This window comes from Esox lucius, chromosome 21 (genome assembly GCF_011004845.1).
Source record: "Esox lucius isolate fEsoLuc1 chromosome 21, fEsoLuc1.pri, whole genome shotgun sequence".
NCBI lineage: Eukaryota > Metazoa > Chordata > Actinopteri > Esociformes > Esocidae > Esox > Esox lucius.
The window spans coordinates 9,900,374-9,916,289 of record NC_047589.1 but is presented as its reverse complement, the minus strand read 5'-3'; the positions used below and the strand labels follow the sequence as shown (position 1 = coordinate 9,916,289).

General features: G+C 40.1%; 1 protein-coding gene across 3 annotated transcripts in view; it reads right to left on the bottom strand.

Annotated features, from left to right (window-relative positions):
* Positions 1-15,916, bottom strand: part of nphp3 (nephronophthisis 3) — a 35,942-nt gene that overhangs the window by 12,170 nt on the left and 7,856 nt on the right. For all 3 annotated transcript variants that reach the window (XM_010899460.5, XM_034289319.1, XM_034289318.1), the window contains 7 exons: positions 15,634-15,892; positions 15,387-15,484; positions 10,588-10,690; positions 3,773-3,855; positions 1,495-1,633; positions 347-511; positions 116-207 (listed from right to left, as the gene is read on the bottom strand). In XM_010899460.5, coding sequence (XP_010897762.1) covers positions 116-207; positions 347-511; positions 1,495-1,633; positions 3,773-3,855; positions 10,588-10,690; positions 15,387-15,484; positions 15,634-15,892 — 939 coding nt within the window. The remainder of the gene's footprint in view (positions 1-115; positions 208-346; positions 512-1,494; positions 1,634-3,772; positions 3,856-10,587; positions 10,691-15,386; positions 15,485-15,633; positions 15,893-15,916) is intronic.

The window sequence follows — 15,916 nt, the reverse complement described above, 5'->3', positions numbered from 1 at the left end:
ATTACTGAAATAAATCAACGTTTTGATTATATTCAAATTTTATGACCCGCACCTGAACTATTGTTCGTGTTATAACACAAAGGGATGTTGGTCAATTACAGTTGGTAGACCAGACCTGAGCTGTTGGCTGAAGTATTGGATTAGTTTCTTCCTGTAAGGAAAGCAAGTCCCTTCATCCATAAACTTCACACGGACAGCTTCCCATGCCTGAAAGCACAGACACATAACATTGTTTCACTGGGTTGGCACAAAACGTTCCCACACACAAAATTAAAAAAGGCAAAAGTAAACAAGCAGATTTCCATGGTCTTATCCTACATTGGCTGCATGGGGATAGTAGGCTCACCTGTAGGTGCTGGAATCGAATGAGTCCACAACCCAGTTCTACGATACAGAGTCTCTGCAGTGAGTAGAGGATGGAGGAGAGAACCGGCATGCCCAGGTCCGGGAAGAGTTCCAGCACCTCCGACTCGCTCACACCGTTATGACTGGCACACACCAGACACAGCATCTGAGGGAAGGAGTAGACACACACATGAAGGAACTGAAAAATGGCAATGTTATGTTTATTTACTACCCATTCAATGATTCTTCATTTTGTAGTACAACCCCGTTTCCAGAAAAGTTGGGACGATGCGTAAAATGTAAATAAAAGCAGAATGCAAAGATGTGCAAATCGTTTAAACCCTATATTATTGTTTCTTGAAAATATCTGCACCACTTCAAATTTGATGCCAGCGACATGTTTAAAAAAAAGTGGGAACAGGGGCATTTTTACCACTGTGTTGCATCACCTCTTCTCTTAACAATACTCTGTAAACAATTGGGAACTGAGAGACAAACATGTGTCTCCGTTTCGGTGTCCAGATGTAATGCATTACTTGTTTAGGTTTAAACAGACACTACCCAGAAAGGCATAGACTGGAATGTGTTCACTGATAACCTAGCTGGCTAAGTGGTCGTAAAACATCCCCCACATTCACATCTTGGGTTATAACAGAGATTGCTTTGCAAACTCCCTGTTCCTGCTTTTTCCCTCTTAGCACTTGCAACCTCAAATCTCTGGAGAACTTATATCTTTGATACTTGTGATGCAATGGTATACTCCCCTTACCTATTAAATTCCTGTTACATTAATCAGTTTACTATTTGGAAATCTATATAAATCGGGTCAAAATCCAGAAAGAACGCCAACCAGAGCCTGAGTTCAGACACTTGATGTCACGATCCAGATATAATTCTTGCTTCCTCACATCGTACAATACACAGAGGCCCCAGTCAAACGTCTCGCACAACATAAGAGCGCCGCTGTTCGGAACACAACCATTTTGAATCGGGATGAAGGACAGGGATAATATCCCTATTAAAAATGGCCAATACCTGCCTTGACTGTTAATGTTAGTGTTTATTTGCTTATGTTGCACTTTGCTGCACCAATGAGAAGGCCCATACAAATGACATGCATTGGTGTTGACTGTCATTAAGGCCACTCACCTCTCTCATGACGTGTCTGGCTCGGTCTGTGCTGAGGGAGTCTAGCACCACCGTGAGGCCCAGGCTGTACAAAGACATGGTGTCCTGACAAAGCAGAACCTGGTCCAGCGTCTTCTCAAGCGACCAGGTTGACCGGCAGCTGTGACGCGACACAGCAGATTAATCGGTCAGGGGTTAGAGTGTTTCCAACTGAACCACACGCGCTTTAAAAGGCTTTGGGATTTATGGGAAAAGGGTGCTGTAGTGTCAAAATAATTTGTAGAGTAAGACAGAGATCCGTGTTGCCCCTTTCGGTGCTTAACACAAACATATTTGAGATGAAAAGCATTTGTTTGGTTAATGCTTCCTGCTTCTGTGCCTGTTAGTTGCATAACGCAACTCTCCTGCTATCTGCCTTTAGCCAGCCTTTCTTTCCTTACTCAAACATTTTCTTTTAATCTTAAAATCTTTTACCTTTGTTTCATTTTTGTTCTATATTTGTTTTAATCATATTTTTACAATTTCATGTAATTTTTAAAAGAGGACCTTAGCATAGTTCTTTTGTATTTTTGAGTGATTTTTTATGATGGAGAACCTAAGACAGCTGTTGGAGGAAAAGATAAACAGCTTAGAAGATTTAGTCACCAGAGCGCTCCTCCGGTCGGACTGTGGGTCCTGTCCGGTAGTTGAATCAACAAATGCTAATGTTTACATAGCACAACAGGCTAACCTAAGGCTAGAGAGCTCTAAAGATTTCCCTATACTTGATAGAACGCAGTCAAAACTGGTGAACAGATCAGAGCCATTTCAGAGCGAATGGCTGAATGAGACAATAACACAGCTTGTCACGGACCTGGCTGACACTCTCCCCTGGACATGTGCTAATGCCACTGGATTAACCGCAGAGGCTTTCAAACCAGCCTTCTCCAAAGACACATATTTTTACAACAAGTGGCCAGATTATTGTGTTTGGCAACACAAATAAAAGAACAAGTATTAGTAAAGAGCTGGATTCTCTGGCCCTTAAAACCAGTAATCTTGGTGTCCTGATAGACTCAGACCTCACATTTAACGGTCATATTAAAGCAGTCACCAAAACAGCATTCTATCATCTAAAAAATATAGCCAGAATCAAAGGCTTGGTGTCCCAAAAAGACTAAGAGAAGCTCACCCATGCTTTTATCGCTAGTAGGGTTGACTACTGTAATGGCCTCTTAACTGGACTCCACAAAAAGACTGTGAAACAGCTGCAGCTCATTCAGAATGCTGCTTCTAGAATGTTAACCAGGACCGAGAGAACAGAGCACATCACTCCGGTTCTTAAATCTTTGCATTGGCTTCAAGTCAGTTACAGAATAGATTTCAAAGTGGTGCTTTTAGTTAATAAATCTCTGAATGGTTTAGGACCTGAATACATTTCTGATATGTTTGAAGAATATAAACCGAGCAGGGCTCTTAGATCCATGAACACAGGTCAGCTAGTAGAGCCCAGAGTTCAAACTAAACATGGAGAAGCTGCGTTTAACAGTTATGCTGTACACAACTGGAATAAATTACCAGAAGATCTTAGACGTGCCCCAAACGTATCCATTTTTAAATCCAGGTTAAAAACACTTCTCTTTTCACGTGTCTATGACTGAGCCCTTAAACGTAACCACACTGTTTAGCCTTATAGCTTCCTATGTTTTTATCTCATTTTTAAACCTTCATGTTTTCTTATTGTATTATTTTTTTATTATCATGATGTTTTCATTTGTTTTGATGTTTTCATTTGAGTATTTGTTTTTCTGTTATTGTATTTTTATATCTTTTTTTCTTTTTCTTTATAAAGCCCATTGAATTGCTTTGATGTATGAATTGTGCTATATCAATAAACCTGCTTGCTTGCTTGCTAGAAGTATCATGAAGCTATTCTCAAGCATGTTAGCCATGGTCAGCCTGGGCTTTTTAAAGTTGCAATATTTCAGGGTTTTGGGCCAGCAGACGGCAGCAGAGGAATTATAAGTATGAATAATTTGTTTTCTAAGTTGGGCATTGCTTTAAAGATGCATTTTGAGGTATTTGGCCACTGGTTGTAAAAGTTGCGCCATCGAACCAAACCAGGTCCCCGAAGTTGTTGTCTATATGTCATCAATGTGCAGTTATGTGCCCCCCGCTTCATCATAACCACTTGGTTACAAACTCTGAATGTCTTGGCCATCTGATTCTATACATATATATGTAAAAAGAACATTTTATACATTTCGAGACTGCGTCTTAAGCTAGCACACCTAATGACCCATAAGCACAGTCAACTTACTTGGTGATGATCTTGGCCAGCAGGGTGACATACAGGGCATTGCAGGTGGAAGCTGAGCGACAGTGTCTCTCCAGTTTCTTATCCTGTTGAACACACAAGGATCCAGCCAGTGGTTCACACATTCATCGAGAGAAGAGTAACAGATAAGAGATATTAACGGATATACACATTTTCATTTTCTGCAGATCTGATCGGTAGGTTACAAACTCATGTGGTAGATCCTCGGATCACCCTCTTGCCACGGGCCTTGGATGGGTGAAAATACGTGCAATGACCTCTGAAGACTACTTTCTTGTTCATATCAATTAATTAAATTCTCATGTTAATCATAACCCTCTCCTCCCTCCTTTTAGTGTAAATGCTATTATATGTGAGCAAAGGTGAACAGAAGAAAGCATATTATATGAAAGCACGTCTCCTCCTGCACCTACACCTCCCACTGGTTCGCTGCGCTGTCTGCAATCGACGTCACCGGCTTTTCTAGCTGAAAGCGCCCCCGATCCTGTTCATTATCGATTCAGGGTCTGGTTTAAGTATTGTCCCCATCTACGGACCTGGTTCGTCATTATGCATGTATGATACTTCCCTCTGACTCCCCTCTCATTGTTTGTTGTTGTTCCTCATTGTTTGTCGTATGTGTTTGCCGGCACTCTGTTGAGGAAGCGTTCTACTTTAAGCAACATTTCAACTGTCTACTGCGTTACTTTTAATTCTTTGTCCTGAGTTGGATTATTGCTGTACACAGTTTAATCTTGTTGGGACTCATACTTATGGCGGCTTTTCCCTGTGTACAATAAACGACGGAATCGATATACTGCATCCTGCTTCTGGTTCTCTCCTTCTATAACACATCACAACTAAATTACACCCTACGCTCCCTTCTCTTCTTACAACCTTCCAAAATGAGTTATGCAGGATTAAGGTGGTGAAAAAGCCTAAATAAAATCAAAGCAAAACTGTATGCCCCTCTTGGGCTGCACTAAAACCCAACCTAAATGTGAGAAAGCATTGAGTGATATCACTGAAGGGATTCAGGCTGGAAATAGGATTTTAAAAGTAGAAAAACCCAACAGTAACACATTTTCATTGCATAAGTACATTTGATTGTATTAAGGAAACTTCTAACAATAGAAGTAGGCCTCATTTGACCTACAGGTAAGCAAATCGTTTTCAAATAGAAATGCAGTACCTTTAATACTGTCACGGTTTAGCCAGTACAGCCTTGTGCTGTGCCGGTAGTTTCTAGTTTCCCGTGCCTCTGTTTCCCAGCGTTCACGAACGCATCCCGGACTCATTATTGTCTTTGGTTACTCACACCTGATTCCCCTTGTGTCATTATGTGTTTGTATGAAGGAGCCCTCTATTCGTCCTGTGGTGTCGTTCGTTGTTGCATGTCCCTGGTGAGTCTTTATTTGTATCGTTGTTATCCGTCAGCATTTTGTTATGTCAGTTTATGTTTTCGTATTCTGTGAAAAACGACATTCAAATGCAAGCGAGCCTGCGCCTGGTTCCTCCACACTTCCACTGCGTGACAAATACTGTGATATTTATGGTATGCCTACAGTTTGTGAGTGAGAAAGGCAATCATCCTTTCATATATTTGTGTCCTTATGAAGTTGCTTTGTTAAAAATATTACTTGATTGTTTCTTTCAGCATCTATACACAGAGTTATTGCAAATTGTTAAAACTACCGTGAGGAGAAAAAACAATTGATCCCCTGCTGATTTTTTATGTTTGCCCACTGACAAAGAAATTATCAGTCTATAATTTTAATGGTAGGTTTTGAACAGTGAGAGACAGAATAACAAAATAAATCCAGAAAAACGCATGACTGAAATAAGTATTTGATCCCCTCTTAATCAGAAAGATTTCTGGCTCCCAGGTCATTTTGTGCTACTTCTTTGTTGCACTTACTCAAAAGATTTTGAATAAACAAGTGAGTTGGAGAAATTATTTTTGTCATTAAATTCGGCACAGTAATTGCTGCCTAATAACTTATGTATTCCCCTGAAAAATTATCAAAACTCACTTTTCCTTTGTTAAACCTTCAGGTTCAATTATAATTTGGATTGACAGAGCATTGTGTTTGTTAAACAATAAAATTACTAGGCAAATACGATTTGCCTAATAATTGTGCCCGCAGTGTATATCCGGAGCTTTAATGTAAAATCATGCGACTGGCCAACAGAATTTTCAAAGGTCACCATTATATGTATCCAAAAATGTTTTGTTGGCAGACAGAAAAATGAAGCAATTTAAACGTATATGTACATTTAACAAGAACACAAACGGAGCAATTATTCTGTAATAATTAAAATCTAAGTAAAAACTATGGTGGGTGGTTTTTTTTCTTACAATGATGCTCACGTGTGCGCAAAGTGCATTGGATTCTCCCTCTAATCAAATATCTATATTTATTAACCTATGCTGATCGAGTATACAGCGACAAATGTATTCAATACTCCTGCTAAATACATTTGAAGATGTTCATATCTCTTTTGGAAACGGATCATCTTCTCCCACGTGTTGAGATCCAGAGATTTTTTTTTCTTTCTCTATTTTCTATTTCCTGTAGCTAATAATAAAAAAATAAAAAATAGGTATAGTAGCTATGGGTCAAATGTCAGTGTGGATATGATTGTCAGTGGTTTCAAATGCTGCATTCCCGTAAAGGTGATCGTTTGAGGAGTTACTAGGTTGAATATTACAATTTCACACCATTCAGAACTATTCAAAACGACATTAATAGAGATTCTCACCAACCCACTTTCCTCCAAAATCTCTCATCTTGTTTATGATCGGGTTCACTTTTTTAAACAATATTTAAAGGGATAGTTCACGAAAAGGTAATAAAAAATGCTTGCACCCATTTCTGAAGATTATCTCTAACAATCCAGCACAAAAGGCCTGGCAGAGGTCTCTGATGCTGTTGTCATGTGAGGCCTTTTTAAACAAAACTGTATTTAACCCTGGGCTAACATTGGCACTTGGTAAAGCAAAGTCCCCATATAATGTAGTCTGTAGGATCTGGGGCTAGCCTTTGAATGTTATAATCCTATGGAGGGCTTATAAAGGATATTTGACACACACACTAAGCCAAGTATTCAGTTATACTTTGAAGTCACAGACAGAATACGTATATCATGATGTAAGTAATTATGGACAACACTAATGCTTGTCAAATGCATATATTAATTTGGTCACTTTAACAGTTCAGAAAGTATAAATTAATGTAATTTGAATGTGTTCTATTACAAACATTTTTAAATACAGAACACTAAAAAATAGAATAAGTTATTACGGCTGAGCAGCGGTATTAGCACTGCTGAAGTAGATATCACTGTCAGTTAAAATTGATAATGCTCAAAAAAATTAAGGGAATACATGATCATCACACCAAGTCAATTAAACTTCAGCATATCAATCAGTCCAGTTAGGAAGCATAAGCGATTGTGAATCAGGGTCACCTGTTTTGGTGCAAATGAAGTGACAACAGGCACATTGGAGAGGCAACGGAAAGACAATCCTCAAAAAGAAAATGGTTTTGCAAGTGGTGGCCACAGACAACCAACTTGCTCTCAACTTATTCTTCCTGACTGATTCTTCTCAAGTTATGCATTTTGATAGTGTCCATTTAACACTTAACTAAAGTCAGTACCAACCAATTTGAATGTGCTAGTGTAAACACACGCTTAACCACAGACACTAAGACCTCTTAGCTTACATAGACACAATATAAAGACTCTGGAAAAAATTAAGAGACTAATGCACTTTTTTCTTTCTTTTCCAAAAAAGCCGAAAAGGAAGGTAAGGAAGAAAAGCACTTATGTTTCTCACTCAAAACTTTCCTTTGCAACTTTTTTGGAAAGGAAAGAAAAAGGTGCAGTGGTCTCTCAATTTTTTCAGGAGATGTATACACTCACCTAAAGGATTATTAGGAACACCTGTTCAATTTCTCATTAATGCAATTATTTAATCAACCAATCACATGGCAGTTGCTTCAATGCATTTAGGGGTGTGGTCCTGGTCAAGACAATCTCCTGAACTCCAAACTGAATGTCAGAATGGGAAAGAAAAATGATTTAAGCAATTTTGAGCGTGGCATGGTTGTTGGTGCCAGACGGGCCGGTCTGAGTATTTCACAATCTGCTCAGTTACTGCGATTTTCACGCACAACCATTTCTAGGGTTTACAAAGAATGGTGTGAAAAGGGAAAAACATCCAGTATGCGGCAATCCTGTGGGTGAAAATGCCTTGTTAATGCTAGAGGTCAGAGGAGAATGGGCCGACTGATTCAAGCTGATAGAAGAGCAACTTTGACTGAAATAACCACTCTCGATTTCTGTTGAGACATTCAGATGGTCAGAATTTGGCGTGAACAGAATGAGAACATGAATCCATCATGCCTTGTTACCACTGTGCAGGCTGGTGGTGGTGGTGTAATGGTGTGGGGGATGTTTTCTTGGCAAACTTTAGGCCCCTTAGTGCCAATTGGGCATCATTTAAATGCCACGGCCTACCTGAGCATTGTTTCTGACCATGTCCATCCCTTTATGACCACCATGTACCCATCCTCTGATGGCTACTTCCAGCAGGATAATGCACCATGTCACAAAGCTTAAATCATTTCAAATTGGTTTCTAGAACATGACAATGAGTTCACTGTACTGAAATGGCCCCCACAGTCACCAGATCTCAACCCAATAGAGCATCTTTGGGATGTGGTGGAGCTTCGTGCCCTGGTTGTGCATCCCACAAATCTCCATCAACTGCAAGATGCTTTCCTATCAATATGGGCCAACATTTCTAAAGAATGCTTTCAGCACCTTGTTGAATCAATGCCACATAGAATTAAGTCAGTTCCGAAGATGAAAGGGGGTCAAACACAGTATTAGTATGGTGTTCCTAATAATCCTTTAGGTGAGTGTAATGTGAATTGGTCTACACTTAAGCTGCCATCCCTAACTGAGACACTGGAATAACTTTTGATGTTATCAGTATCTCAAAAACACAGTTTACATGGTGTGAAAAACACAATATGCAGCAGTTCTGTGGCTGTCAGAAAAGGGCCATTCATAACGCTGACAAGAAAGTGACATTAACACAAATAACCACAAGATAAAAGTGGTTGGCAAAAGAGAAGTTCAACCTTGGAGAAGATGGGCTACAGCCAGAGAAGAAACCAACAGGTTTCACTATGTTAACCTAAACTGAAAATCAAGGTTCATCAAAACTGGACAGTTCTACAGTTCTCTGGTCTGCAGAAACTCGATTTTTGTTGCAACATGTAGATGGCAAGGTCTGAATTAGGCAGGATTAACTCTGCTGCCCTGTACCTAATACCAGAAAAGGGACCGGGCACCCAAGTACAGCCGGCCCGCAGTTTAAAGTGATAAATGTTGCCCTTAAACAGTGTGCTGTAATATTTCACTACATTTATTTAGAGTTAATTATTTGAAAATATTTGTAAGAGAATAATCTAATATCAATCAGTTTTATTTTAAATGCTAAGCTGTGAAAATAATGCATGCATTTGACGAGCTGTAGCTGTATCCATATTTAATTAACATCATGTTAATATTTTCTCTTTATAAATCAGAATGGTTAATAACAAATGGTTTTATTATTTTGTATTTGTACCCGTATCCATACCGTTTGGTACAGGACGTTCAGTTTGGTATGCACTGTCATCCCAATAATTAGAGTTTTAACCACACACATTCATTTTTTCGTCTTCGGATGTAAACTCAGTTTCCCCCTTGAGCCGGATCTTGGAGCCGTAACTTAGGAACTATTAGCCGAGCACATGATGCAGCCTCCTATATAAATACAGCAAACGCAAAATACAAGCCAAACCTTTATGTGCCTTCCTTTTGTTCAGGGAATTATGACTTATTAGCCACTGTTTACAAGATTATAACTTCATAATATATTAAAAGAGATGTTATGTTTTGCAAGTCCTTTTTCAGTGTACCAATATCTTACCAAACCGTGACTTAAAATCTGAGGCACGTACACACCCGGGACTTTTGTATACTGTAACACCCCAGCCAACACAGTGACAAAGCTGTGGCACTAAAGTTGACAAAGCTGAAACCTTCGACACATTGATCACATGGGTGAACACTAGCCAATCACAAAAATGTCCCGAGCCCACAAGTACTGTCCAATCAGAAAAATCCTTCCAGTGAACAGGAAACATTCCATTGCAATACCAGGACCATGCTACAGGGGAGCTATAGAGCTCTGCAAATAAACAGTTTTTGACTGACCATTATTGATCTGAGGGCATTTGATTACATTTATACAGCATAGTGCCTATGGCAACAGGATGTCACGCAAGTTTTTTCACGAGTTTGGAAAAAATTGCTTGTGAGGACAGGCAAATACGTCCTCACAGTAAAGGTTGGCCCTCAAGGTATGGTCATCACAAGTATAGAAATACACGCATGCACACACACCACACACACCACACCCCACACACTCACCACACACACTCCCCATTCAAAGTCTTAAAGTATAGCTGCTATATTTAAACACTAAGCTGTAAACCACAAACATGTGTTTGTCACAAAAAGCTACAAAAGGAAATGCATTAGCTTTCAGTATCAGACCAGTCAAAACAATATGGTGTGCTTGCAAGGCAACAGAGAATGCATTTTCTAGAACTTTTGCTCAGATATCAATACTGAAACTGCCTGCCAGGAAAATTGCCAATTCAACTTGATTACTGGGTTTGACTTTGACATAAAATTCATTTTGCGTTTTTTAAATAGGGAGATTCCTGCACTAACAACGTCAGTTTGACAATCACCTGGTCTTTAGTGAGTTTGACATCGGCTCCCAGGCACTCTGTGCTGATGACACTCTTCACTTCTCTTGGGGTCAGGGGGTCGAGGTGGATGGTGGGCCATAGCCTAGGGAACAACAGTCAAGTCACACGTTCACTTAACAGGCCACAATACAAAGGCAAAACAACACAGCTCAAAAAGTAACTACAGTTGAAGATAGAAGTTTACATATACCTCAGTCAAATAACAACAATGGCACAGGTGTTGGATGTAGCAGTGACCTGCGTAACGCATTCTGACGCCTCTGTTCCTAAATATAGTGGGAGAGTAACTGTACATTTGTGTAAACATGTACAAATGTCTGTACATGTACACACAAAATCGCCTCATGTAAACAAAGGAGATGATAGCGCTCACTCTGACGCCAAACAAAGGAGATGACGGCGCTCACTGGGTGCACACTGACATTGCGAGCCAAAATCTCAGTTTTTCCTGTCTACATGTCAACACTTAATACAGTTTCTGAATATCTTCACATTGGAAGGAGTTTTTCAAAAGATCAGTTTACAGTGACTTAAAACGCAGTTTGCGTATGGATGAAAGGCCAAAACGCATAAACACCAACCCCCCCCCCCCCCCGTTTCAAAAAATACCAGTGTACGCGTGGACTAGGCCTGAGTCAGGTTTGAAAGCCTCCTTGCTCGCACACGCTTTTTCAGTTCTGCCTACACATTTTCTATAGGATTGAGGTCAGGGGTTTGTGACGGCAATTCCCATACCTTGACTTTGTTGTCCTTAAGCCATTCTGTCACAACTTTGGGAGGATGTTTGGGGTCATTTTCCATTTGGAAAACCCATAGGCGACAGATTTAACTACTTAATTGATGTCTGGAGATTCTGGAGGGCTTTTGATGAAATGTATACAGCATAGAGCCTATGGCCACAGGATATCAAGCAAGGAGTTTGAAAAAAATAGCTTGTGAGGACTGGTAAATATCCTCACAATACAGGTTGGCCGTCGAGGTAAGGTCATCAAGTATAGAAGTACACGCACGCACACACTCCCCATTCAATGTCTTAAATTACAGCAGCTATATTAAAACACTAAGCTGTAAACCACAAACAAATGTGTTTGAAACAAAAAGTTACAAAAGAAAATGCTTGTATAACATTAGCTTTCAGTATCAGACCAGTCAAAACAATGTGGTGTTTTTGCGAGGCCACAAAGCATGCATTTACTATAACTTTTGCTCAGATATCAATGCTGAAATATTTGGTAATTTGTTTTAGAAAAATGAGTAAAATCACCCCTCCTTACTATGTGCTACCCTTTGTTAACAGAATAAAACTGATCAACATGAGCTACCAATATGATTTAGAAGTTGGTCAGACCTTCCAGTCTCAAGATGGGGAGGGGGGGCAATTTTCGGCAGGCAAGAAAATTAGCTTGCCAAAAATCACCCCCCCCCATGTAATGTGCAACCTTTTGTCAATAGAGTAAAACACCTTTTGTGGCACACTCTACTGATCAACATGAGCTACCAATATGATTTAGAAATTTGTCAGACCATTCAGTCACAACATGGGGAGGGGGGACAATATTTGGCAAGCAAGAAAATTAACATGCCGAAATTGGAATATTGATGTTATCAGTATCTCAAAAACAGTCTACATAGAATGGTGTGAAAAACAAAGATAAAATATACAGTGTGTGCAGCAGTTTTGTGGCGGAAAAAGGCCAATCATAACGCTGACAAGAAAGTGACATTAACGCAAATAACCACACGATAACAGTGGTTGGAAAAAGATAATTTGTGAACACACAAGTTCAACCTTGGAGAGGATGGGCTACAGCCAGAGAAGAAACCAACAGGTTTCACTATTTTAACTTAAAAACTGAAAATCGAGGTTCATCGAAACTGGACAGTTCCTCGATTGGAAAACCGTTGGCTGGTTTGCAGAAACTCCCTGGTTTTGCGACATACAAATGGCAAAGGTCAGAATTAGGCAGTATTTATAGTGATAAACATTGTTGCCCTCACTGGATTCGAACCCGGGTCTCCCATAGGAGTGGCTGTCTTTAACCACTACGCTACTGTGCAATCACTTTGCCCATTCACTAGAAACCATTAAGCATTGTGTTAAACTGACTAACGTTTATTATTATGTTTACCTCTACCACAAATAGCATCTATGAACTGTATGGCTTTTGCGAATGCCTGTTTAAACAGCTTTTTAGCCAGTAATAGGCTTACCAGTATAACCTAACTGATTAAACAGTGTGCTGTAATATATCACTACATTTATTAAGAGATAATTATTTGAAAATATTTGTAAGAGAATAATCTAATATCAATCAGTTTTATTTTAAATGCTAAGCTGTGAAAATAATGCATGCATCTGACGAGCTGTAGCTGTATCCATATTTAATTAACATCATGATAATATTTTCTCTTTATAAATCAGAATGGTTAATCATTTTGTAATAGTTTTATTATTTTGTATTTGTACATGTATCCATACCGTTTGGTACAGGACGTTCAGTTTGGTATGCACTGTCATCCCAATAATTAGAGTTTTAACCACACACATTCATTTTTTGTCTTCGGATGTAAACTCAGTTTCCCCCTTGAGACGGATCTTGGAGCCGTAACTTAGCAACTATTAGCCGAGCACATGATGCAGCCTCCTATATAAATACAGCAAACGCAAAATACAAGCCAAACCTTTATGTGCCTTCCTTTTGTTCAGGGAATTATGACCAATTAGCCACTGTTTACAAGATTATAACTTCCTAATATATTAAAAGACATGTTATGTTTTGCAAGTCCTTTGCAAGCCAATCACAAAAATGTCCCGAGCCCACAAGTACTGTCCAATCAGAAAAATCCTTACAGTGAATAGGAAACATGAGCTACCAATAGGATTTAGAACTTGGTCAGACCTTCCAGTCTCAAGATAGGGAGGGGGGACAATTTTCGGCAAGCAAGAAAATGAGCTTGCCAAAACTGTCCCCATCCCCTGTAAGGTGATACCTTTTGTCACTAGAGTGAAATACCTTCTGTGATACACTCTACTGGTCAAAATGAGCTACCAAAATGTACAAGTTTGTCAGACCATTCAGTCTCAACATAGGGAGAGGGGACAATTTTTGTCAGGCAAGAAAATGAGCTTGCGGAACGTCAACCCCACCATAAGGTGTTCAAATACATGTTGTGGCACACATTACTGGTCAACATGGGGGGTGGGGTTGGCAGGCAAGTAAGGGGCTTGCCAAAATAGAATAACAAAGAATATAGTTACTCTATTTTGGCAAGCCCCAAAATAGAATAACTATATATGACATAGAATAACAAATATATTTTTTGTTAATATTTATTATGCACCAAACACTACAGTGATATAAAAATCTAAATTCGAAAACGTTTTGCTGGGTCTCAGGGGCGTCGGCTATAATTGCCGATTCTTTTTTTGACTTTTTGACTATGCTGTATAAATTTTTGTTGATAATAAAATGCGGAAAACATAATCATTTTACGGTTTTCTTTAAAAACAATGTTTTTTTTCCGATTAAGATCAGGAAAACTTATGCTAAACGGACAACGAAGTACAGAGCACACATCAACACACATATGCACATCAACAAGCATATTGCAGCAACAGAGAATAGCGTGCGCGTTCATGGGAAGGGGGGACAGATTCTGGCAGGGGGACAGTTTTCGACACAACATAGGCGCGAGCTGTGATCACCCGCGGGGGGGGGGGGTGTCATAAAACTCTTCTCTTCATGCCCATAAAAAGGTAGTAAGACCTAGACCAGAGATGTTTTACGCTGCCAGAAAGGGGAGATCCCCAACTTTCAGAAACAACCGCAGCAAATAGGATAGGTGGAATGCTTCTAATGTTCTAAGCAATTGAATCAATCCCTTTGATGCAAGTACCCCAGATTTGCTTTCAAGAGTTAAATTGCAGTTAGTCTCTGTGTATAAATAGTCAATGAGTTTGTTAGCTCTGTGGATGCACAGAGCAGGCTAGACACTGAGCCGTGGGGAGCAGCAAATAACTGTCAAAAGACCTGCATAACAAGGTATTGGAACTTTATAAAGATGGAAAAGTATATAAAAAGATATCCAAAGCCTTGCAAATGCCAGTCAGTACTGTTCAATCACTTATTAAAAAGTGCAAAATTCAGGGATCTCTTGATACCAAGCCAAGGTAGACCAAGAAAGATTTCAGCCAAAACTGTCAGAAGAATTGTTCGGGATACAAAGAAAAACACACAGGTACCTCATGAGAAATACAGGCTGCTCTGGACAAAGTTGTTTCAAGTTGTTTCAAGGAGCACAATACGATGATACTTGAGCTGCATGGTCGAGTTGCCAGAAAGAAGCCTTTACTGCGCCAATGCCACAAAAAAGCCAGCTTAAAATATGCCCAACACCTTGACATGCCTCACAGCTTCTGGCACACTGTAATTTGGACTGACGAGACCAAAATAGAGCTTTATGGTCACAACCATAAGCATTATGTTTGGAGAGGGGTCAATAAGGCCTATAGTGAACAGAATACCATCCCCACTGTGAAGCATGGTGGTGGCTCACTGATGTTTTGGGGGGGGTGTGAGCTCTAAAGGCACAGGAATCTAGTGAAAATTCATGGCAAGATGAATGCAGCAACTCACTGGTTCCTATGCCACCACAAGGAGTTGGCAGAGAATTAGGAAGCAGGGCAACCATATTCCAATACTAATCCCCCAAAACCTAGACATTGCTGGCAATGCGACTCCGGAGCTTATCCGTTGTGTAGACTTCATGTATCCTACCTCCAAGCCTGAGGACAAGTCTCCACGTTGACAGACACCACCACGCGGACATTGACCGGCAGGGGATCAATCAGCCACTTCATGTGTTTCTCTGCTTGCTGGAAGATAATAAACACAGTAAAATGTGACCGCTTATACTAAAAGGAGTTATGATGAAAACCAAGCCCAATGCCCCAAGGGTAGAGTAGGGATCTACATTGGATACAGTGTCCCATTCAGATTGCAGTCATAGCAGCTAGGTTTGTACCTGTATCTGGTCTATTGAGTCGATGATGATGATGATGTTGCCTTGGTGCCTGGCCGACAGCCTCTCTAGCCAACGAGGGAACTCCTCCAGGATCTTGGAGGGATCCATGGACAGACCGGAGATGGACCAGAAGTGCTGCAGCAGTTTGACGGTGAGCCGTTTGATGATGAGTACGGGCTCGGCACTGGTAGAGAGAGGCCGCCCCACGAAATGGTAGAGGAACAACGTGTTGGGGGAGAGCTTCTGCTGCAGCTCAATCCTGAAGAATCAACTTCATTGATTA